Source organism: Cherax quadricarinatus, chromosome 49 (genome assembly GCF_038502225.1).
Source record: "Cherax quadricarinatus isolate ZL_2023a chromosome 49, ASM3850222v1, whole genome shotgun sequence".
NCBI classification, from domain to species: domain Eukaryota; kingdom Metazoa; phylum Arthropoda; class Malacostraca; order Decapoda; family Parastacidae; genus Cherax; species Cherax quadricarinatus.
The window spans coordinates 31,202,329-31,227,326 of record NC_091340.1 but is presented as its reverse complement, the minus strand read 5'-3'; the positions used below and the strand labels follow the sequence as shown (position 1 = coordinate 31,227,326).

Here is a 24,998-nt window from a genome sequence, read left to right as displayed (position 1 = left end):
TGACTCTCCATGTTGACTCTGACTATTATCTGACTCTCCATGTTGACTCTGACTATTATCTGACTCTCCATGTTGACCCTGACTATTATCTGACTCTCCATGTTGACTCTGACTATTATCTGACTCTCCATGTTGACTCTGACTATTATCTGACTCTCCATGTTGACTCTGACTATTATCTGACTCTCCATGTTGACTCTGACTATTATCTGACTCTCTATGTTGACTCTGACTATTATCTGACTCTCCATGTTGACTCTGACTATTATCTGACTCTCCATGTTGACTCTGACTATTATCTGACTCTCTATGTTGACTCTGACTATTATCTGACTCTCTATGTTGACTCTGACTATTATCTGACTCTCCATGTTGACTCTGACTATTATCTGACTCTCCATGTAGACTCTGACTATTATCTGACTCTCCATGTTGACTCTGACTATTATCTGACTCTCTATGTTGACTCTGACTATTATCTGACTCTCCATGTTGACTCTGACTATTATCTGACTCTCTATGTTGACTCTGACTATTATCTGACTCTCCATGTTGACTCTGACTATTATCTGACTCTCCATGTTGACTCTGACTATTATCTAACTCTCCATGTTGACTCTATTATCTGACTCTCCATGTAGACTCTGACTATTATCTGACTCTCCATGTTGACCCTGACTATTATCTGACTCTCCATGTTGACCCTGACTATTATCTGACTCTCTATGTTGACTCTGACTATTATCTGACTCTCTATGTTGACTCTGACTATTATCTGACTGTCCATGTTGACTCTGACTATTATCTGACTCTCTATGTTGACTCTGACTATTATCTGACTCTCCATGTTGACTCTGACTATTATCTGACTCTCCATGTTGACTCTGACTATTATCTGACTCTCCATGTTGACTCTGACTATTATCTGACTCTCCATGTTGACTCTGACTATGATCTGACTCTCTATGTTGACTCTGACTATTATCTGATTCTCCATGTTGACTGACTATTATCTGACTCTCCATGTTGACCCTGACTATTATCTGACTCTCCATGTTGACTCTGACTATTATCTGACTCTCCATGTTGACCCTGACTATTATCTGACTCTCCATGTTGACCCTGACTATTATCTGACACTCTATGTTGACTCTGACTATTATCTGACTCTCTATGTTGACTCTGACTATTATCTGACTCTCCATGTTGACTCTGACTATTATCTGACTCTCCATGTTGACTCTGACTATTATCTGACTCTCCAAGTTGACTCTGACTGTTATCTGACTCTCCATGTTGACTCTGACTATTATCTGACTCTCTATGTTGACTCTGACTATTATCTGACTCTCCATGTTGACTCTGACTATTATCTGACTCTCCATGTTGACCCTGACTATTATCTGACTCTCCATGTTTACCCTGACATTATCTGACTCTCTATGTTGACTCTGACTATTATCTGACTCTCTATGTTGACTCTGACTCTTATCTGACTCTCTATGTTGACTCTGACTATTATCTGACTCTCTATGTTGACTCTGACTATTATCTGACTCTCCATGTTGACTCTGACTATTATCTGACTCTCCATGTTGACTCTGACTATTATCTGACTCTCTATGTTGACTCTGACTATTATCTGACTCTCTATGTTGACTCTGACTATTATCTGACTCTCTATGTTGACTCTGACTATTATCTGACTCTCCATGTTGACTGAGTATTATCTGACTCTCCATGTTGACTCTATTATCTGACTCTCCATGTTGACTCTGACTATTATCTGACTCTCTATGTTGACTCTGAGTATTATCTGACTCTCTATGTTGACTCTGACTATTATCTGACTCTCTATGTTGACCCTGACTATTATCTGACTCTCCATGTTGACCCTGACTATTATCTGACTCTCCATGTTGACTCTGACTATTATCTGACTCTCTATGTTGACTCTGACTATTATCTGACTCTCCATGTTGACTCTGACTATTATCTGACTCTCCATGTTGACTCTGACTATTATCTGACTCTCTATGTTGACTCTGACTATTATCTGACTCTCCATGTTGACCCTGACTATTATCTGACTCTCCATGTTGACTCTGACTATTATCTGACTCTCCATGTTGACTCTGACTATTATCTGACTCTCCATGTTGACTCTGACTATTATCTGACTCTCCATGTTGACTCTGACTATTATCTGACTCTCCATGTTGACTCTGACTATTATCTGACTCTCTGTGTTGACTCTGACTATTATCTGACTCTCCATATTGACTCTGACTATTATCTGACTCTCCATGTTGACTCTGACTATTATCTGACTCTCCATGTTGACTCTGACTATTATCTGACTCTCCATGTTGACTCTGACTATTATCTGACTCTCCATGTTGACTCTGACTATTATCTGACTCTCCATGTTGACTCTGACTATTATCTGACTCTCTATGTTGACTCTGACTATTATCTGACTCTCTATGTTGACTCTGACTATTATCTGACTCTCTATGTTGACTCTGACTATTATCTGACTCTCCATGTTGACTCTGACTATTATCTGACTCTCTATGTTGACTCTGACTATTATCTGACTCTCCATGTTGACTCTGACTATTAACTGACTCTCTATGTTGACTCTGACTATTATCTGACTCTCTATGTTGACTCTGACTATTATCTGACTCTCTATGTTGACTCTGACTATTATCTGACTCTCCATGTTGACTCTGACTATTATCTGACTCTCTATGTTGACTCTGACTATTATCTGACTCTCTATGTTGACTCTGACTATTATCTGACTCTCTATGTTGACTCTGACTATTATCTGACTCTCCATGTTGACTCTGACTATTATCTGACTCTCCATGTTGACTCTGACTATTATCTGACTCTCCATGTTGACTCTGACTATTATCTGACTCTCTATGTTGACTCTGACTATTATCTGACTCTCTATGTTGACTCTGACTATTATCTGACTCTCTATGTTGACTCTGACTATTATCTGACTCTCCATGTTGACTCTGACTATTATCTGACTCTCCATGTTGACTCTGACTATTATCTGACTCTCTATGTTGACTCTGACTATTATCTGACTCTCCATGTTGACTCTGACTATTATCTGACTCTCCATGTTGACTCTGACTATTATCTGACTCTCCATGTTGACTCTGACTATTATCTGACTCTCCATGTTGACTCTGACTATTATCTGACTCTCCATGTTGACTCTGACTATTATCTGACTCTCCATGTTGACTCTGACCATTATCTCACTCTCCATGTTGACCCTGACTATTATCTGACTCTCCATGTTGACTCTGACTATTATCTGACTCTCCATGTTGACTCTGACTATTATCTGACTCTCCATGTTGACTCTGACTATTATCTGACTCTCCATGTTGACCCTGACTATTATCTGACTCTCCATGTCGACTCTGACTATTATCTGACTCTCCATGTTGACTCTGACTATTATCTGACTCTCCATGTTGACTCTGACTATTATCTGACTCTCCATGTTGACTCTGACTATTATCTGACTCTCCATGTTGACTCTGACTATTATCTGACTCTCTATGTTGACTCTGACTATTTTCTGACTCTCTATGTTGACTTTGACTATTATCTGACTCTCTATGTTGACTCTGACTATTATCTGACTCTCCATGTTGACTCTGACTATTATCTGACTCTCCATGTTGACCCTGACTATTATCTGACTCTCCATGTTGACCCTGACTATTATCTGACTCTCTATGTTGACTCAGACTATTATCTGACTCTCTATGTTGACTCTGACTATTATCTGACTCTCTATGTTGACTCTGACTATTATCTGACTCTCTATGTTGACTCTGACTATTATCTGACTCTCTGTGTTGACTCTGACTATTATCTGACTCTCCATGTTGACTCTGACTATTATCTGGCTCTCCATGTTGACTCTGACTATTATCTGACTCTCTATGTTGACTCTGACTATTATCTGACTCTCTATGTTGACTCTGACTATTATCTGACTCTCTATGTTGACTCTGACTATTATCTGACTCTCCATGTTGACTCTGACTATTATCTGACTGTCCATGTTGACTCTGACTATTATCTGACTCTCTATGTTGACTCTGACTATTATCTGACTCTCCATGTTGACTCTGACTATTATCTGACTCTCTATGTTGACTCTGACTATTATCTGACTCTCCATGTTGACTCTGACTATTATCTGACTCTCCATGTTGACTCTGACTATTATCTGACTCTCTATGTTGACTCTGACTATTATCTGACTCTCCATGTTGACCCTGACTATTATCTGACTCTCCATGTTGACTCTGACTATTATCTGACTCTCTGTGTTGACTCTGACTATTATCTGACTCTCCATGTTGACTCTGACTATTATCTGACTCTCCATGTTGACCCTGACTATTATCTGACTCTCCATGTCGACTCTGACTATTATCTGACTCTCCATGTTGACTCTGACTATTATCTGACTCTCCATGTTGACTCTGACTATTATCTGACTCTCCATGTTGACTCTGACTATTATCTGACTCTCCATGTTGACTCTGACTATTATCTGACTCTCTATGTTGACTCTGACTATTTTCTGACTCTCTATGTTGACTTTGACTATTATCTGACTCTCTATGTTGACTCTGACTATTATCTGACTCTCCATGTTGACTCTGACTATTATCTGACTCTCCATGTTGACCCTGACTATTATCTGACTCTCCATGTTGAATCTGACTATTATCTGACTCTCTATGTTGACTCTGACTATTATCTGACTCTCCATGTTGACTCTGACTATTATCTGACTCTCCATGTTGACTCTGACTATTATCTGACTCTCTATGTTGACTCTGACTATTATCTGACTCTCCATGTTGACCCTGACTATTATCTGACTCTCCATGTTGACTCTGACTATTATCTGACTCTCTGTGTTGACTCTGACTATTATCTGACTCTCCATGTTGACTCTGACTATTATCTGACTCTCCATGTTGACCCTGACTATTATCTGACTCTCCATGTCGACTCTGACTATTATCTGACTCTCCATGTTGACTCTGACTATTATCTGACTCTCCATGTTGACTCTGACTATTATCTGACTCTCCATGTTGACTCTGACTATTATCTGACTCTCCATGTTGACTCTGACTATTATCTGACTCTCTATGTTGACTCTGACTATTTTCTGACTCTCTATGTTGACTTTGACTATTATCTGACTCTCTATGTTGACTCTGACTATTATCTGACTCTCCATGTTGACTCTGACTATTATCTGACTCTCCATGTTGACCCTGACTATTATCTGACTCTCCATGTTGACCCTGACTATTATCTGACTCTCTATGTTGACTCAGACTATTATCTGACTCTCTATGTTGACTCTGACTATTATCTGACTCTCTATGTTGACTCTGACTATTATCTGACTCTCTATGTTGACTCTGACTATTATCTGACTCTCTATGTTGACTCTGACTATTATCTGACTCTCCATGTTGACTCTGACTATTATCTGGCTCTCCATGTTGACTCTGACTATTATCTGACTCTCTATGTTGACTCTGACTATTATCTGACTCTCTATGTTGACTCTGACTATTATCTGACTCTCTATGTTGACTCTGACTATTATCTGACTCTCCATGTTGACTCTGACTATTATCTGACTGTCCATGTTGACTCTGACTATTATCTGACTCTCTATGTTGACTCTGACTATTATCTGACTCTCCATGTTGACTCTGACTATTATCTGACTCTCTATGTTGACTCTGACTATTATCTGACTCTCCATGTTGACTCTGACTATTATCTGACTCTCCATGTTGACTCTGACTATTATCTGACTCTCTATGTTGACTCTGACTATTATCTGACTCTCCATGTTGACCCTGACTATTATCTGACTCTCCATGTTGACTCTGACTATTATCTGACTCTCTGTGTTGACTCTGACTATTATCTGACTCTCCATGTTGACTCTGACTATTATCTGACTCTCCATGTTGACTCTGACTATTATCTGACTCTCCATGTTGACTCTGACTATTATCTGACTCTCTATGTTGACTCTGACTATTATCTGACTCTCCATGTTGACTCTGACTATTACCTGACTCTCTATGTTGACTCTGACTATTATCTGACTCTCCATGTTGACTCTGACTATTAACTGACTCTCCATGTTGACTCTGACTATTATCTGACTCTCTATGTTGACTGACTATTATCTGACTCTCCATGTTGACTCTGACTATTATCTGACTCTCCATGTTGACTCTGACTATTATCTGACTCTCTATGTTGACCCTGACTATTATCTGACTCTCCATGTTGACTCTGACTATTATCTGACTCTCCATGTTGACTCTGACTATTATCTGACTCTCCATGTTGACCCTGACTATTATCTGACTCTCCATGTTGACTCTGACTATTATCTGACTCTCCATGTTGACCCTGACTATTATCTGACTCTCCATGTTGACTCTGACTATTATCTGACTCTCCATGTTGACTCTGACTATTATCTGACTCTCCATGTTGACTCTGACTATTATCTGACTCTCCATGTTGACCCTGACTATTATCTGACTCTCCATGTTGACTCTGACTATTATCTGACTCTGCATGTTGACCCTGACTATTATCTGACTCTCCATGTTGACTCTGACTATTATCTGACTCTCCATGTTGACCCTGACTCTTGTGACTTTGCAGAACTTCACCTGGTGACCCCAAGTCACAGCGGGTACTACTGCCCACGGGGTCACTGTTCTTCCTGCGTGTGGTACACGGCAAGAAGGAAGATGATGCCGGGGTGTACTGGTGCCAGGCCAGTAACGAGGTTGGCACCGTTACTTCCAACAACGCAACGCTCGAGATAGCAGGTAAGGCACACTTCATAGGTAACGCAGGTACCACAGTACCTACCTACCTTCAGTTCCAAAAACTCATTATATATATAGTATATATATATATATATATATATATATATATATATATATATATATATATATATATATATATATATATACAGTGCCCAATAAAACACATTTTTTTCAAGTTGGTTTAAATGGCCAAAACCTAAATAAAACTCAATTATCTGTTTTTTTTTAAATGACTTAGTGATGGTGAGGAAATACCAGAGGCGGAGAGAATTTCATCAACCATTGTTGGTGGTGGTGGGGAGGAAGATGTGGGTGGGGGAGGAGATGGTCTGTGGTGAGGGGAAGGGGGGGGGTTGTGAGGGGTGAGGGGAAAATAGTTTTGTGATAGGGTATTTTAATAATACAGAGTTGATAAAGAAAAGTCTTATGTCAGGGGAAATATTTATTGAAGGAAAAATATCTATTGATGGAAAATATCTATTGAGGTGAAAATATCTATTGAGTGGGAAAAATACCTATTGAGGGGAAAAATATATATTGACAAAAATATGTATGGAGATGAAAAATATCTACTGAAGAAAAATATATGATGAGGGAACACGTACCAGTAAGAAAAAGGAAGAGAAGATGTAAACTAGGAAGAGAGAGACGCTCCCGCTACACAGGAAGACAAAGAATCACAGGCTTCAAGGATGCTAGACTGAAGTATGGAAGGAAACACATGCTAGAGAAATAGAAGATAATGAACACAAACTGAATGAATACTGGAAAGACAGAGACCGGGAGAGACAAAGTTCAAGGGAAACAGAGGACAGGAGCAAAAGAGATCAGAAAAGACAGATGTCAGGTAAGACAGTTCAAAAGAGAGTCCTTAAGAGATAAATTTCAAGAGAGACAGAGGTCAGGAGAGAAAGAGACCAGGAGAGACAGACGCCAGGAGAGAAAGACACAAGGAGAGACATAGTCCAGGAGAGAGAGACCAGGAGAGATAGAGGCCAGGTGAGACAGAGGCCAGGAGAGACATAGTCCAGGAGAGGCATAGTCTAGGAGAGACAGAGGCCAGGAAAGACATAGCCCATAAGAGACAGAGTCCAGGAAAGATAGAGGCCAGGAGAGACATAGTCCAGGAAAGGGATAATCCAGGAGAGACATAATCCAGGAGAGACACAGGCCAGGAGAGACATAATCCAGGAGAGACAGAGACTAAGAGACAGAGTCCAGGAGAGGCAGAGACTAGGAGAGACAGAGTCCAGGAGAGACAGAGACTAGGAGAGACAGAGTCCAGGAGAGACATAGTCCAGAAGAGACAGAGGCCAAAAGAGACAGAGGCCAGGAGAGACATAGTCCAAGAGAGAGAGACAGGCCAGAAGAGACATAGTCCAGGAGAGACAGAGACTAGGAGAGACAGAGTTCAGGAGAGACATTGTCCAGGAGAGACAGAGACTAGGAGAGAGAGAGTCCAGGAGAGACATAGTCCAGAAGAGACAGAGGCCAAGAGAGAGAGTCCAGAAGCGACAGAGGCCAGGAGAGACATAATCCACGAGTGACATAGTCCAGGAGAGACATAGTCCAGGAGAGACAAAGTCCAGAAGAGACATAGTCCAGGAGAGAGAGAGAGAGAGAGAGAGAGAGAGAGAGAGAGAGAGAGAGAGAGAGAGAGAGAGAGAGAGAGGCCAGAAGAGATATAGTCCAGGTGAGACGGAGGGCAGGAGAGAGAGAGTCCAGGAGAGACATAGTCCAAAAGAGACATAGTCCGAGAGACACAGTCCAGGAGAGACAAAAGCCAGGAGAGAGTCCATGGGACACATAATCCAGGAGAGACATAGTCCAGGAGAGACAGAGGCCAGGAGAGACATAGTCCAGGAGAGAGAGAGTCCAGGAAAGAGACAGTCCAGGAGAGAGTCCAGAAAAATCCTAGTCCAGGAGAGATAGAGGCCAGGAGAGACAGAGGCCGGGAGAGACATAGTCCAGGAGAGACAGAGGCCAGAAGAGACAGGCCAGGAGAGACAGAGGCCAGGAGAGACATAGTCGAGGAGAGACAGAGGCCAGGAGAGACATAGTTCAGGAGAGACGGAGGCCAGGGGAGACAGAGACCAGGAGAAACAGAGGCCAGGAGAGACCGAGGCCAGGAGATACAGAGTTCAGGAGAGATAAAGGCCAGGAGAGACAGAGTCCAGGAGATACAGAGGCCAGGAGAGACAGGCCAGGAGAGACAGAAGCCAGGATAGACAGAGTCCAAGAGAGACACTCCGAGAGAGACAGAGTCCAAGAGAGAGGCCAGGAGAGGCAGAGGCCGGGAGAGACAGAGGCCAAGAGAGACAGAGTCTAAAAGAGACAGAGTAAAAGAGAGAGACAGAGTCTAAGAGAGACAGTCCAAGAGAGACAGAGTCCAAGAGAGACAGAGATCAGGAGAGACAAAGACCAGGAGAGACAGAGGCCAGGAGGGACAGAGACCAGGAGAGACAAAAGCCAGGAGAGACAGAGACCAGGAGAGACAGAAACCAGGAGGGTCAAGAGTCCAGGAGAGACAGAGGCCAGGGGAAACAGAGGCCAGGAGAGACAAAGACCAGGAGGAACAGAGACCAGGAGAGACAGAGACCAGGAGAGATAGAAGCCAGGAGAGACAGTCTGAGAGACAGAGGAGGGGAGTGACAGAAGCCAAGATAGACAGAGGCCAGGATAGACATAGACCAGGAGAGGCAGAGACCAGGAGAGACAGAGACCAGGAGAGACAGAAGCCAGGAGAGACAAAGACCTGGAGGGACAGAGACCAGGAGAGACAGTCTGAGAGACAGAGGGACTGACAAGCCAGGATAGACAGAAGCCAGGAGAGACAGAGACCAGAAGAGACAGAGGCCAGGAGATACAGATACCAGGAGAGACAGAGGCCAGGAGCGACAAAGACCAGGAGGGACAGAGACCAGGAGAGACAGAGACCAGGAGAGACAGAACCCAGGAGAGACGGAGACCAGGAGAGATTGAGACCAGGAGAGATAGAGACCAGGAGAGACAGAGACCAGGAGAGACAGAGACCAGGAGAGATAGAGACCAGGAGAGACAGAGACCAGGAGAGACAGAGGCCAGGAGAGACAGAGACCAGGAGAGATAGAGACCAGGAGAGACAGAGACCAGGAGAGACAGAGGCCAGGAGAGACAGAGACCAGGAGAGACAGAGACTAGGATAGAGAGAACCCAGGGGAGACGGAGACCAGGAGAGACGGAGACCAGGAGAGACAGAGACCAGGAGAGACAGAGACCAGGAGAGACATAGGACAGGAGAGACAGAGACTAGGATAGACAGAACCCAGGAGAGACGGAGACCAGGAGAGACGGAGACAAGGAGAGACAGAGGCCAGGAGAGACAGAGACCAGGAGAGACAGAGACCAGGGAATACAGAGACCAGGAGAGACAGAGGCCAGGAGAGACAGAGACCAGGAGAGGCAGAGACAAGGGAATACAGAGACCAGGAGAGACAGATGCCAGGAGAGACAGAGACCAGGAGAGAAAGAGGCCAGGAGAGACAGAGGCCAGGAGAGACACAGGCCAGGAGAGACAGAGGCCAGGAGAGACAGAGACCAGGAGAGACATAGGCCAGGAGACACCGAGGCCAGGAGAGACAGAGGCCAGGAGAGACAGAGACCAGGGAATACAGAGAGTAGGAGAGACATAGGCCAGGAGAGACAGAGACCAGGAGAGACATAGGCCAGGAGAGACAGAGGCCAGGAGAGACAGAGACCAGGGAATACAGAGACCAGGAGAGACAGAGGCCAGGAGAGACAGAGACCAGGAGAGACAGAGGCCAGGAGAGACAGAGACCAGGGAATACAGAGACCAGGAGAGACAGAGGCCAGGAGAGACAGAGACCAGGAGAGACAGAGACCAGGGGAGACAGAGGCCAGGAGAGACAGAGGCCAGGAGAGACAGAGGCCAGTAGAGACAGATACCATGAGAGACAGAGACCAGGAGAGACAGAGGCCAGGAGAGACAGAGGCCAGGAGAGACAGACCAGGAGAGACAGAGGCCAGGAGAGACAGAGACCAGGGAAGACAGAGGCCAGGACAGACAGAGGCCAGGAGAGACAGAGGCCAGGAGAGGCAGAGGCCAGGAGAGACAGAGGCCAGGAGAGACAGAGGCCAGGAGAGACAGAGACCAGGAGAGACAGAGGCCAGGAGAGACAGAGACCAGGAGAGACAGAGGCCAGGAGAGACAGAGGCCAGGAGAGACAGAGGCCAGGAGAGGCAGAGGCCAGGAGAGACAGAGACCAGGAGAGACAGAAACAAGGAGAGACAGAGGCCAGGAGAGACAGAGGCCAGGAGAGGCAGAGGCCAGAAGAGACAGAGGCCAGGAGAGACAGAGACCAGGAGAGGCAGAGGCCAGGAGAGACAGAGACCAGGAGAGACAGAGGCCAGGAGAGACAGAGGCCAGGAGAGACAGATACCATGAGAGACAGATACCAGGAGAGACAGAGACCAGGAGAGACAGAGGCCAGGAGAGACAGAGACCAGGAGAGACAGAGACCAGGAGAGACAGAGACAAGGAGAGACAGAGACCAGGAGAGACAGATACCATGAGAGACAGAGACCAGGAGAGACAGAGACCAGGAGAGACAGAGACCAGGAGAGACAGAGACCAGGAGAGACAGAGACCAGGAGAGACAGATACCATGAGAGACAGAGACCAGGAGAGACAGATACCATGAGAGACAGAGACCAGGAGAGACAGAGACCAGGAGAGACAGATACCATGAGAGACAGAGACCAGGAGAGACAGAGACCAGGAGAGACAGAGACCAGGAGAGACAGAGACCAGGAGAGACAGAGACCAGGAGAGACAGAGACCAGGAGAGACAGAGACCATGAGAGACAGAGACCAGGAGAGACAGAGACCATGAGAGACAGAGGCCAGGAGAGCCAGAGGCCAGGAGAGACAGATACCATAAGAGACAGATACCAGGAGAGACAGAGACCAGGAGAGACAGAGGCCAGGAGAGACAGAGACCAGGAGAGACAGAGACCAGGAGAGACAGAGACCAGGAGAGACAGAGACCAGGAGAGACAGAGACCAGGAGAGACAGAGACCAGGAGAGACAGAGACCAGGAGAGACAGAGACCAGGAGAGACAGAGACCAGGAGAGACAGATACCATGAGAGACAGAGACCAGGAGAGACAGATACCATGAGAGACAGAGACCAGGAGAGACAGAGGCCAGGAGAGACAGAGACCAGGAGAGACAGAGACCAGGAGAGACAGAGACCAGGAGAGACAGAGACCAGGAGAGAGACCAGGAGAGACAGAGACCAGGAGAGACAGAGACCAGGAGAGACAGAGGCTAGGAGAGACAGAGGCTAGGAGAGACAGAGGCTAGGAGAGACAGAGACCAGGAGAGACAGAGACCAGGAGAGACAGAGACCAGGAGAGACAGAGGCCAGGAGAGACAGAGGCCAGGAGAGACAGAGACCATGAGAGACAGAACCTACGAGAGACAGAGACCAGGAGAGACAGAGGCCAGGAGAGACAGAGACCATGAGAGACAGAACCTACGAGAGACAGAGACCAGGAGAGACAGAGGCCAGGAGAGACAGAGGCCAGGAGAGACAGAGACCATGAGAGACAGAACCTACGAGAGACAGATAGAGCTGACAGCAATTGTCCAAATAAAAAAAAATCATAAATACTTATATACAAAATGGAGAATAAATTTCTCATGCAGTACTGTGTCCTTGATCAAACGTGATGGTACTTACACTGATCATATCAAGGACAGTACTATGTCCTTGATCAAACGTGATGGTACTTACACTGATCATATCAAGGACAGTACTATGTCCTTGATCAAACATGATGACACACTGATCATATCAAGGACAGTACTGTGTCCTTGATCAAACGTGATGACACTTACACTGATCATATCAAGGACAGTACTGTGTCCTTGAACAAACATGATGGTATTTACACTGATAATATCAAGGACAGTACTGTGTCCTTGATCAAACATGATGGTATTTACACTGATAATATCAAGGACAGTACTATGTCCTTGATCAAACATGATGGTACTTACACTGATAATATCAAGGACAGTACTGTGTCCTTGATCAGACATGATGGCACTTACACTGATAATATCAAGGACAGTACTGTGTCCTTGATCAAACATGATGGTATTTACACTGATAATATCAAGGACAATACTGTGTCCTTGATCAAACGTGATGACACTTACACTGATCATATCAAGGACAGTACTGTGTCCTTGATCAAACATGATGGTATTTACACTAATAATATCAAGGACAGTTCTGTGTCCTTGATCAAACATGATGGTATTTACACTGATAATATCAAGGACAGTACTATGTCCTTGATCAAACATGATGGTACTTACACTGATAATATCAAGGACAGTACTGTGTCCTTGATCAAACATGATGGCACTTACACTGATAATATCAAGGACAGTACTGTGTCCTTGATCAAACATGATGGTATTTACACTGATAATATCAAGGACAGTACTGTGTCCTTGATCAAACATGATGGTATTTACACTGATAATATCAAGGACAGTACTATGTCCTTGATCAAACATGATGGTACTTACACTGATAATATCAAGGACAGTACTGTGTCCTTGATCAAACGTGATGGTACTTACACTGACCATATCAAGGACAGTACTATGTCCTTGATCAAACGTGATGGCACTTACACTGATAATATCAAGGACAGTACTATGTCCTTGATCAAACGTGATGGCACTTACACTGATAATATCAAGGACAGTACTGTGTCCTTGATCAAACGTGATGGCACTTACACTGATCATATCAAGGACAGTACTATGTCCTTGATCAAACGTGATGGCACTTACACTGATAATATCAAGGACAGTACTATGTCCTTGATCAAACGTGATGGCACTTACACTGATAATATCAAGGACAGTACTGTGTCCTTGATCAAACGTGATGGCACTTACACTGATAATATCAAGGACAGTACTATGTCCTTGATCAAACGTGATGGCACTTACACTGATAATATCAAGGACAGTACTGTGTCCTTGATCAAACGTGATGGCACTTACACTGATCATATCAAGGACAGTACTATGTCCTTGATCAAACGTGATGGCACTTACACTGATAATATCAAGGACAGTACTATGTCCTTGATCAAACGTGATGGCACTTACACTGATAATAGCAAGGACAGTACTGTGTCCTTGATCAAACGTGATGGCACTTACACTGATCATATCAAGGACAATACTATGTCCTTGATCAAACGTGATGGCACTTACACTGTTAATGTCAAGGACAGTACTATGTCCTTGATCAAACGTGATGGCACTTACACTGATCATATCAAGGACAGCACTATGTCGTTGATCAAACGTGATGGCACTTACACTGTTAATGTCAAGGACAGTACTATGTCCTTGATCAAACGTGATGGCACTTGCACTGTTAATGTCAAGGACAGTACTATATCCTTGATCAAACGTGATATCACTTACACTGTTAATGTCAAGGACAGTACTATGTCCTTGATAAAACGTGATGGCACTTACACTGATAATATCAAGGACAGTACTATGTCCTTGATCAAACGTGATGGCACTTACACTGATAATATCAAGGACAGTACTGTGTCCTTGATCAAACGTGATGGCACTTACACTGATCATATCAAGGACAGTACTATGTCCTTGATCAAACGTGATGGCACTTACACTGATATCAAGGACAGTACTATGTCGTTGATCAAACGTGATGACACTTACACTGATAATATCAAGGACAGTACTATGTCGTTGATCAAACGTGATGGCACTTACACTGTTAATGTCAAGGACAGTACTATGTCCTTGATCAAACGTGATATCACTTACATTGTTAATGTCAAGGACAGTACTATGTCCTTGATCAAACGTGATGGCACTTACACTGTTAATGTCAAGGACAGTACTATGTCCTTGATCAAACGTGATGGCACTTACACTGTTAATGTCAACGTCAGTTCTATGTCCTTGATCAAACGTGATGGCACTTACACTGTTAATGTCAAGGACAGTACTATGTCCTTGATCAAACGTGATGGCACTTACACTGTTAATATCAAGGACAGTACTATGTCCATGATCAAACGTGATGGCACTTACACTGTTAATATCAAGGACAGTACTATGTCCATGATCAAAAGTGATGGCACTTACACTGTTAATATCAAGAACAGTACTATGTCCATGATCAAACGTGATGGCACTTACACTGATAATATCAAGGATACTACTATGTCCTTGATCAAACGTGATGGCACTTACACTGTTAATATCAAGGACAGTACTATGTCCTTGATAAAACGTGATGGCACTTACACTGTTAATATCAAGGACAGTACTATGTCCTTGATGAAACGTGATGGCACTTACACTGTTAATATCAAGGACAGTACTGTGTCCATGATCTAACGTGATGGCACTTACACTGATAATATCAAGGACAGTAATATGTCCTTGATCAAACGTGATGGCACTTACACTGATAAAATCAAGGACAGTACTATGTCCATGATCAAACGTGATGGCACTTACACTGATAATATCAAGGACAGTACTATGTCCATGATCAAACATAATGGCACTTACACTGTTAATATCAAGGACAGTACTATGTCCTTGATCAAACGTGATGGCACTTACACGGTTAATATCAAGGACAGTACTATGTCCATGATCAAACGTGATGGCACTTACACTGATAATTTCAAGGACAGTACTATGTCCATGATCAAACATGATGGCACTTACACTGATAATATCAAGGACAGTACTATGTCCATGATCAAACATGATGGCACTTACACTGAAAATATCAAGGACAGTGCTATGTCCTTGATCAAACGTGATGGCACTTACACTGATATCAAGGACAGTACTATGTCCTTGATCAAACGAGATGGCACTTACACTGTTAATATCAAGGACAGTACTATGTCCTTGATCAAACGTGATGGCACTTACCCTGATAATATCAAGGACAGTACTATGTCCTTGATCAAACGTGATGGCACTTACACTGATAATATCAAGGACAGTACTATGTCCTTGACCAAACATGATGGCACTTACAGATAATATCAAGACAGTACTATATCCTTGATCAAACGTGATGGCACACTGATAATATCAAGGACAGTACTATGTCCTTGATCAAACGTGATGGCACTTACACTGATATCAAGGACAGTACTATGTCGTTGATCAAACGTGATGACACTTACACTGATAATATCAAGGACAGTACTATGTCCTTTATCAAACGTGATGGCACTTACACTGATAATATCAAGGACAGTACTATGTCCTTGATAAAATGTGATGGCACTTACACTGATAATATCAAGGACAGTACTATGTCCTTGATCAAACGTGATGGCACTTACACTGATAATATCAAGGACAGTACTATGTCGTTTATCAAACGTGATGGCACTTGCACTGATAATATCAAGGACAGTAATGTGTTCTTGATCAAACGTGATGGCACTTACACTGATAATATCAAGGACAGTACTATGTCCTTGATCAAACGTGATGGCACTTACAATGATAATATCAAGGACAGTACTATGCCCTTGATCAAACATGATGGCACTTACACTGATAATATCAACGACAGTACTATGTCCTTGATCAAACATGATGGCACTTACACTGACAATATAAAGGACAGTACTATGTCCTTGATCAAACATGATGGCACTTACACTGATAATATCAAGGACAGTACTGTATCCTTGATCAAACATGATGTCACAGATAATATCAAGGACAGTACTATGTCGTTGATCAAACGTGATGGCACTTACACTGATAATATCAAGGACAGTACTGTGTCCTTGATGAAACGTGTTGGCACTTACACTGATAATATCAAGGACAGTACTATGTCCTTGATCAAACGTGATGGCACTTACACTGATAATATCAAGGACAGTACTGTCCTTGATCAAACGTGATGGCACTTACACTGATAATATCAAGGACAGTACTATGTCCTTGATCAAACATGATGGAACTTACACTGATAATATCAAGGACAGTACTATGTCCTTGTTCAAACGTGATGGCACTTGCACTGATAATATCAAGGACAGCACTGTGTCCTTGATCAAACGTGATGGCACTTACACTGATAATATCAAGGACAGTACTATGTCCTTGATCAAACGTGATGGCACTTACAATGATAATATCAAGGACAGTACTATGCCTTTGATCAAACATGATGGCACTTACACTGATAATATCAAGGACAGTACTATGTCCTTGATCAAACGTGATGGCACTTACACTGATAATATCAAGGACAGTACTATATCCTTGATCAAACATGATGGCACTTACATTGATAATATCAAGGACAGTACTATATCCTTGATCAAACATGATGGCACTTGCACTGATAATATCAAGGACAGTACTGTATCCTTGATCAAACATGATGGCACACTGATAATATCAAGGACAGTACTGTGTCCTTGATCAAACGTGACGGCACTTGCACTGATAATATCAAGGACAGTACTATATCCTTGATCAAACGTGATAGCACTTACACTGATAATATCAAGGACAGTATTGTGTCCTTGATCAAACGTGATGGCACTTACACTGATAATATAAAGGACAGTACTGTGTCCTTGATTAAACATGATGGCATTTGCACTGATAATATCAAGGACGGTACTGTGTCCTTGATCAAACATGATGGCACTTACACTGATAATATCAAGGACAGTACTGTGTCCTTGATTAAACATGATGGCACTTACACTGATAATATCAATTACGGTACTATGTCCTTGATCAAACATGATGGCACTGATCAAACATGATGGCACTTACACTGATAATATCAAGGACAGTACTGTGTCCTTGATCAAACATGATGGCACTTACACTGATAATATCAATGACAGTATTATATCCTTGATCAAACGTGATGGCACTTACACTGATAATATCAAGGACAGTACTATGTCCTTGATCAAACATGATGGCACTTACACTGATAATATCAAGGACAGTACTATGTCCTTGATCAAACATAATGGCACTTACACTGATAATATCAAGGTCAGTACTGTATCCTTGACCAAACGTGATGGCACTTACACTGATAATATCAAGGACAGTACTGTGTCCTTGATCAAACATAATGGCACTTGCACTGGTAATATCAAGGACAGTACTGTGTCCTTGATCAAACATGATGGCACTTATACTGATAATATCAAGGACAGTATCATGTCCTTGATCAAACATGATGGCACTTATACTGATAATATCAAGGAGAGTACTCTGTCCTTGATCAAACATGATGGCACTTACAGTGATGATATCAAGGACAGTGCTGTGTCCTTGATCAAACGTTATGGCAGTTACACTGATAATATCAAGGACAGTGCTGTGTCCTTGATCAAACATGATGGCACTTGCACTGATAATAGCATGGACAGTACTGTGTCCTTGATCAAACATAATGGCACTTATACTGATAATATCAAGGACAGTACAGTGTCCTTGAACAAACATGATGGTACTTACACTGATAATATCAAGGACAGTACTGTGTCCTTGATCAAACATGATGTCACTTACACTGATAATATCAAGGACAGTACTGTGTCCTTGATCAAACGTGATGGCACTTACAGTGATAATATCAAGGACAGTACTGTGTCCTTGATCAAACGTGACGGCACTTGCACTGATAATGTCAAGGACAGTACTATGGCCGTGATGAAACGTGATAGCACTTACACTGATAATATCAAGGACAGTACTGTATCCTTGATCAAACGTGATGGCACTTACTGATAATATCAAGGACAGTACTGTATCCTTGATCAAACGTGATGGCACTTACTGATAATATCAAGGACAGTACTGTGTCCTTGATTAAACATGATGGTATTTGCACTGATAATATCAAGGACATTACTGTGTCCTCGATCAAACGTGATGGCACTTAAACTGACAATATCAAGGACAGTAATGTGTCCTTGATTAAACATGATTTCACTTACACTGATAATATCAAGGACAGTACTATGTCCTTGATCAAACATTATGGCACTTACACTGATAATATCAAGGACAATACTGTGTCCTTGATGAAACATGATTCCACTTTGATAATATCAAGGACAGTACTGTGTCCTTGATCAAACATGATGGCACTTACACTGATAATATCAAGGACAGTATTATATCCTTGATCAAACGTGATGGCACTTACACTGATAATATCAAGGACAGTACTATGTCCTTGATCAAACATGATGGCACTTGCCATGATAATATCAAGGACAGTACTATGTCCTTGATCAAACATGATGGCACTTACATTGGTAATATCAAGGTCAGTACTGTGTCCTTGACCAAACGTGATGGCACTTACACTGATAATATCACGGACAGTACTGTGTCCTTGATCAAACATGATGTCACTTGCACTGATAATATCAAGGACAGTACTGTGTACTTGATCAAACATGATGGCACTTACAGTGATGATATCAAGGACAGTGCTGTGTCCTTGATCAAACGTTATGGCAGTTACACTGATAATATCAAGGACAGTACTGTGTCCTTGATCAAACTTGATGGCACTTACACTGATGATATGGAGGACAGTACTGTGTCCTTGATCAAACATGATGGCACTTGCACTTATAATATCAAGGACAGTACTGTGTCCTTGACCAAACATGATGGCACTTATACTGATAATATCAAGGACAGTACTGTGTCCTTGATCAAACATGATGGCACTTGCACTGATAATAGCATGGACAGTACTGTGTCCTTGATCAAACATAATGGCACTTATACTGATAATATCAAGGACAGTACAGTGTCCTTGAACAAACATGATGGTACTTACACTGATAAGATCAAGGACAGTACTGTGTCCTTGATCAAACATGATGTCACTTACACTGATAATATCAAGGACAGTACTGTGTCCTTGATCAAACGTGATGGCACTTGCAGTGATAATATCAAGGACAGTACTGTGTCCTTGATCAAACGTGACGGCACTTGCACTGATAATGTCAAGGACAGTACTATGTCCGTGATGAAACGTGATAGCACTTACACTGATAATATCAAGGACAGTACTGTATCCTTGATCAAACGTGATGGCACTTACTGATAATATCAAGGACATTACTGTGTCCTTGATTAAACATGATGGTATTTGCACTGATAATATCAAGGACATTACTGTGTCCTCGATCAAACATGATGGCACTTAAACTGACAATATCAAGGACAGTAATGTGTCCTTGATTAAACATGATTTCACTTACACTGATAATATCAAGGACAGTACTATGTCCTTGATCAAACATTATGGCACTTACACTGATAATATCAAGGACAATACTGTGTCCTTGATGAAACATGATTCCACTTTGATAATATCAAGGACAGTACTGTGTCCTTGATCAAACATGATGGCACTTACACTGATAATATCAAGGACAGTATTATATCCTTGATCAAACGTGATGGCACTTACACTGATAATATCAAGGACAGTACTATGTCCTTGATCAAACATGATGGCACTTGCAATGATAATATCAAGGACAGTACTATGTCCTTGATCAAACATGATGGCACTTACACTGATAATATCAAGGTCAGTACTGTGTCCTTGACCAAACGTGATGGCACTTACACTGATAATATCACGGACAGTACTGTGTCCTTGATCAAACATGATGTCACTTGCACTGATAATATCAAGGACAGTACTGTGTACTTGATCAAACATGATGGCACTTACAGTGATGATATCAAGGACAGTGCTGTGTCCTTGATCAAACGTTATGGCAGTTACACTGATAATATCAAGGACAGTACTGTGTCCTTGATCAAACTTGATGGCACTTACACTGATGATATGGAGGACAGTACTGTGTCCTTGATCAAACATGATGGCACTTGCACTTATAATATCAAGGACAGTACTGTGTCCTTGACCAAACATGATGGCACTTATACTGATAATATCAAGGACAGTACTGTGTCCTTGATCAAACATGATGGCACTTACACTGATAAGATCAAGGACAGTATTGTGTCCGTGATCAAACATGATGGCACTTACACTGATAATATCAAGGACAGTACTGTGTCCTTGATCAAACATGATGGCACTTACACTGATAATATCAAGGACAGTACTGTGTCCTTGATCAAACATGATGGCACTTACACTGATAATATCAAGGACAGTACTGTGTCCTTGATCAAACATGATGGCACTTACACTGATAATATCAAGGACAGTACTGTGTCCTTGATCAAACATGATGGCACTTACACTGATAATATCAAGGACAGTACTGTGTCCTTGATCAAACATGATGGCACTTACACTGATAATATCAATGACACGAGTCAAATACTGAAGTCTGAATATTACTCAGTGTTTAGTGAACCGTTAATCAGATAATCTGAATCAGATAATCTGAATTATTCATGAACGAGATGCGATACTTTGGATTTCGTGCGGCCAGCAGAAACAGCCTGGTTGTTCAGGCCCTGATCTACTGGGAGGCCTGGTCCAGGACCAGGAGGCGTTTACACCCTCTAGGTAGACTCTGTGTAGGTAGGTAAGCACTAAAGAGGCCTGGTCCAGGACCACCAGCAACAACAACCTTGTGGACCAGGACCACCATGAGTAATAACCTGGTGGACCAGAGCCACCAGGAACAATCTGGTGGACCACAACCTCCAGCAACAACCTGGTGGACCAGAACCGCCAGCAACAACCTGGTAGACCAGAGCCACCAGCAACAACCTGGTTAACCAGAGCCACCAGCAACAACCTGGTGGACCAGAACCACCACCAACAACCTGGTAAACCAGAACCTCCAGCAACAACCTGGTAGACCAGAATCACCAGCAACAACCTGGTGGACCAGAGCCACCAGCAACAACCTGGTAAACCAGAACCACCAGCAACAACCTAGTGGACCAGAACCTCCATCAAGGGTAGTCCTACTATCAGATCAACCAGACTGTGAAAACTTTGTAGTCCTACTGGCATGTAGCAAGGAAGCCTCCCTGCCAACCTACCAATGCAAAACCCCAGCAACCCCTGTCAGTGAGGCTGAGGTTCCCAGCTCCACCTCACCTACCACTCTTACACTAAAAGGGTACAGGGAAGATACAGGGAGGATACAGGGAGGATGCAGGGAGGATACAGGGAGGGTACAGGGAGGGTACAGGGAGGATACAGGGTGGGTACAGGGAGCATACAGTGAGGGTACAGTGAGGGTACAGGGAGGATACAGGAGGATACAAGGAGGGTACAGGGAGGATACACGGAGGGTACAGGGAGGGTACAGGGAGTGTACAAGGATACAGTGAGGATACAAGGATACAGGGAGGGTACAAGGATACAGGGAGGATACAGGGAGGGTACAGGGAGGATACAGGGAGGGTACAGGGAGGATACAGGGATGATACAGGGAGGGTACAGAGAGGGTACAGAGAAGGTACAACGAGGATATAGGGAGGGTACAGGGAGGGTGCAGGGAAGGTACAGGGAGGGTAAAGGGAGGGTACAGGGAGGATACAGGGAGGGTACAGGGAGGGTAAAGGGACTATACAGGAAGGATACAGGGAGGGTACAGGGAAGGTACAAGGAGGATACAGGGAGGGTACAGGGAGGGTGCAGGGAAGGTACAAGGAGGATACAGGGAGGGTACAGGGAGGATACAGGGAGGGTACAGGGAGGATACAGGGAGGGTACAAGGAGGATACAGTGAGGGTACAGGGAAGAAACATGGAGGGCACAGGGAGGATACAGGGAGGGTACAGGGAGGATACAGGGAGGATACAGGGAAGATACATGGAGGGTATAGGGAGGATACAGGGAGGATACAGGGAGGATACAGGGAGGATACACGGAGGATACAGGGAGGGTACAAGGAGGATACAGGGAGGGTACAGGGAGGGTGCAGGGAAGATACAGGGAGGGTACAAGGATACAAAGAGGGTACAGGGAGGGTACAGGAAGGATACAGGGAGGGTACAGGGAGGATAAATTGAGGGTACAGGGAGGGTTCTGGGAGGACACGGGGAGGGTACAGGGAGGATACAGGGAAGGTACAGGGAGGATACATTGAGGGTACAGGGAGGGTACAGGGACTATACAGGGAGGGTACAGGGAGGATACAGGGAGGGTACAGGGAGGGTACAGGGAGGGTACAGGGAGAATACAGGGAAGATACAAGGAGGGTACAGGGAGGGTACAGGGAAGGTACATGAAGGATACAGGGAGGGTACAGGGAGGATACAGGGAGGGTACAGGGAGGATAAAGGGAGGATGCAGAGAGGATACAGGGAGGGTACAGGGAAGGTACATGGAGGATACAGGGAGGGTACAGGGAGGATACAGGGAGGGTACAGGGAGAATACAGGGAGGATGCAGGGAGGGTACAGGGAGGATACGGGGTGGGTACAGGGAGCATACAGTGAGGGTATAGGGAGGATACAGGGAGGGTACAGGGAGGATACACGGAGGGTACACTGAGGGTACAGGGAGTGTACAAGGATACAGTGAGGATACTGGGAAGGTACAAGGATACAGGGAGGGTACAGGGAGGGTACAGGGAGTGTACAAGGATACAGGGAGGATACAGGGAGGGTACAGGGAGGATACAGGGAGTGTATAAGGATACAGGGAGGATACAGGGAAGGTACAAGGAGGATACAGGGAGGGTACAGGGAGGATACAGGGATAAGACAGGGAGGGTACAGGGAGGATACAGGGAGGGTACAGGGAGGATGCAGGGAGGGTACAGGGAGAATACAGGGAAGATACAAGGAGGGTACAGGGAGGGTACAGGGAAGGTACATGGAGGATACAGGGAGGGTACAGGGAGGATACAGGGAGGGTACAGGGATGCAGGGAGGATACAGAAAGGGTACAGGGAGGATACAGGTTGGGTACAGGGAGCATACAGAGAGGGTACAGGGAGGGTACAGTGAGGGTACAGGGAGGATACAGGAGAATACAGGGATGGTACAGGGAGGGTACAGAGAGGATACAGGGAGGGTACAGGGAGGATACATGGAGGTTACAGGGAGGGTACAGGGAGTTACAAGGATACAGGGAGGGTACAGGGAAGGTACAAGGAGGATACAGGGAGGATACAGGGAGTGTACAAGGATACAGGGAGGGTACAGGGAGGATACAGGGAGTGTACAAGGATACATGGAGGATACAGGGAGGGTACAGGGAATGTACAAGGAGGATACAGGGAGAGTACAGGGAGGATACAGGGAGGGTACTGGGAGGATACAGGGAGGATACAGGGAGGGTACAGGGAGGGTACAGGGAAGGTACAACGAGGATACAGGGAGGGTACAGGGAGGGTGCAGGGAAGGTACAGGGAGGGTAAAGGGACTATACAGGGAGGATACAGGGAGGATACAGGGAGGGTACAGGGAAGGTACAAGGAGGATACAGGGAGGGTACAGGGAGGATACAGGAAGGGTACAGGGAGGATACAGGGAGGGTACAGGGAGGATACAGGGAGGGTACAGGGAGGATAGAGGGAGGGTACAGGGAGGATACAGGGAGGATACAGGGAGGGTACAGGAAGAAGGAATTATGAGACACTTCTCCCAGCAGGGGGTGGGGGGTCAGGGGTGACAACAATAGTCTCTGGTGGTGGTAAAGAGGTACACAAGGGGAGGTGGTAATGGTGGTACGAGGGAGTGATTGTTTGAGAGGTGGTAGTGGTGGGGTGATGGTAGTGGTGGTGTGATGGTAGTTGTGGTGTGGTGGGGTGATTGTAGTGGTGGTGTGGTGGGGTGATTGTAGTGGTGGTGTGATGGTAGTGGTGGTGTGGTGGGGTGATTGTAGTGGTGGTGTGATGGTAGTTGTGGTGTGGTGGGGTGATGGTAGTGGTGGTGTGATGGTAGTTGTGGTGTGGTGGGGTGATTGTAG

The 24,998-nt window shown here is 44.1% G+C and overlaps 1 protein-coding gene across 1 annotated transcript in view; it reads left to right on the top strand.

The window, feature by feature from the left end:
• LOC128697097 (roundabout homolog 2) overlaps positions 1-24,998 on the top strand; it is a 124,234-nt gene that overhangs the window by 13,420 nt on the left and 85,816 nt on the right. Inside the window, exon 3 of the mRNA XM_070095090.1 lies at positions 6,775-6,944. Within this exon, the coding sequence (XP_069951191.1) occupies positions 6,775-6,944 (170 nt within the window). The remainder of the gene's footprint in view (positions 1-6,774; positions 6,945-24,998) is intronic.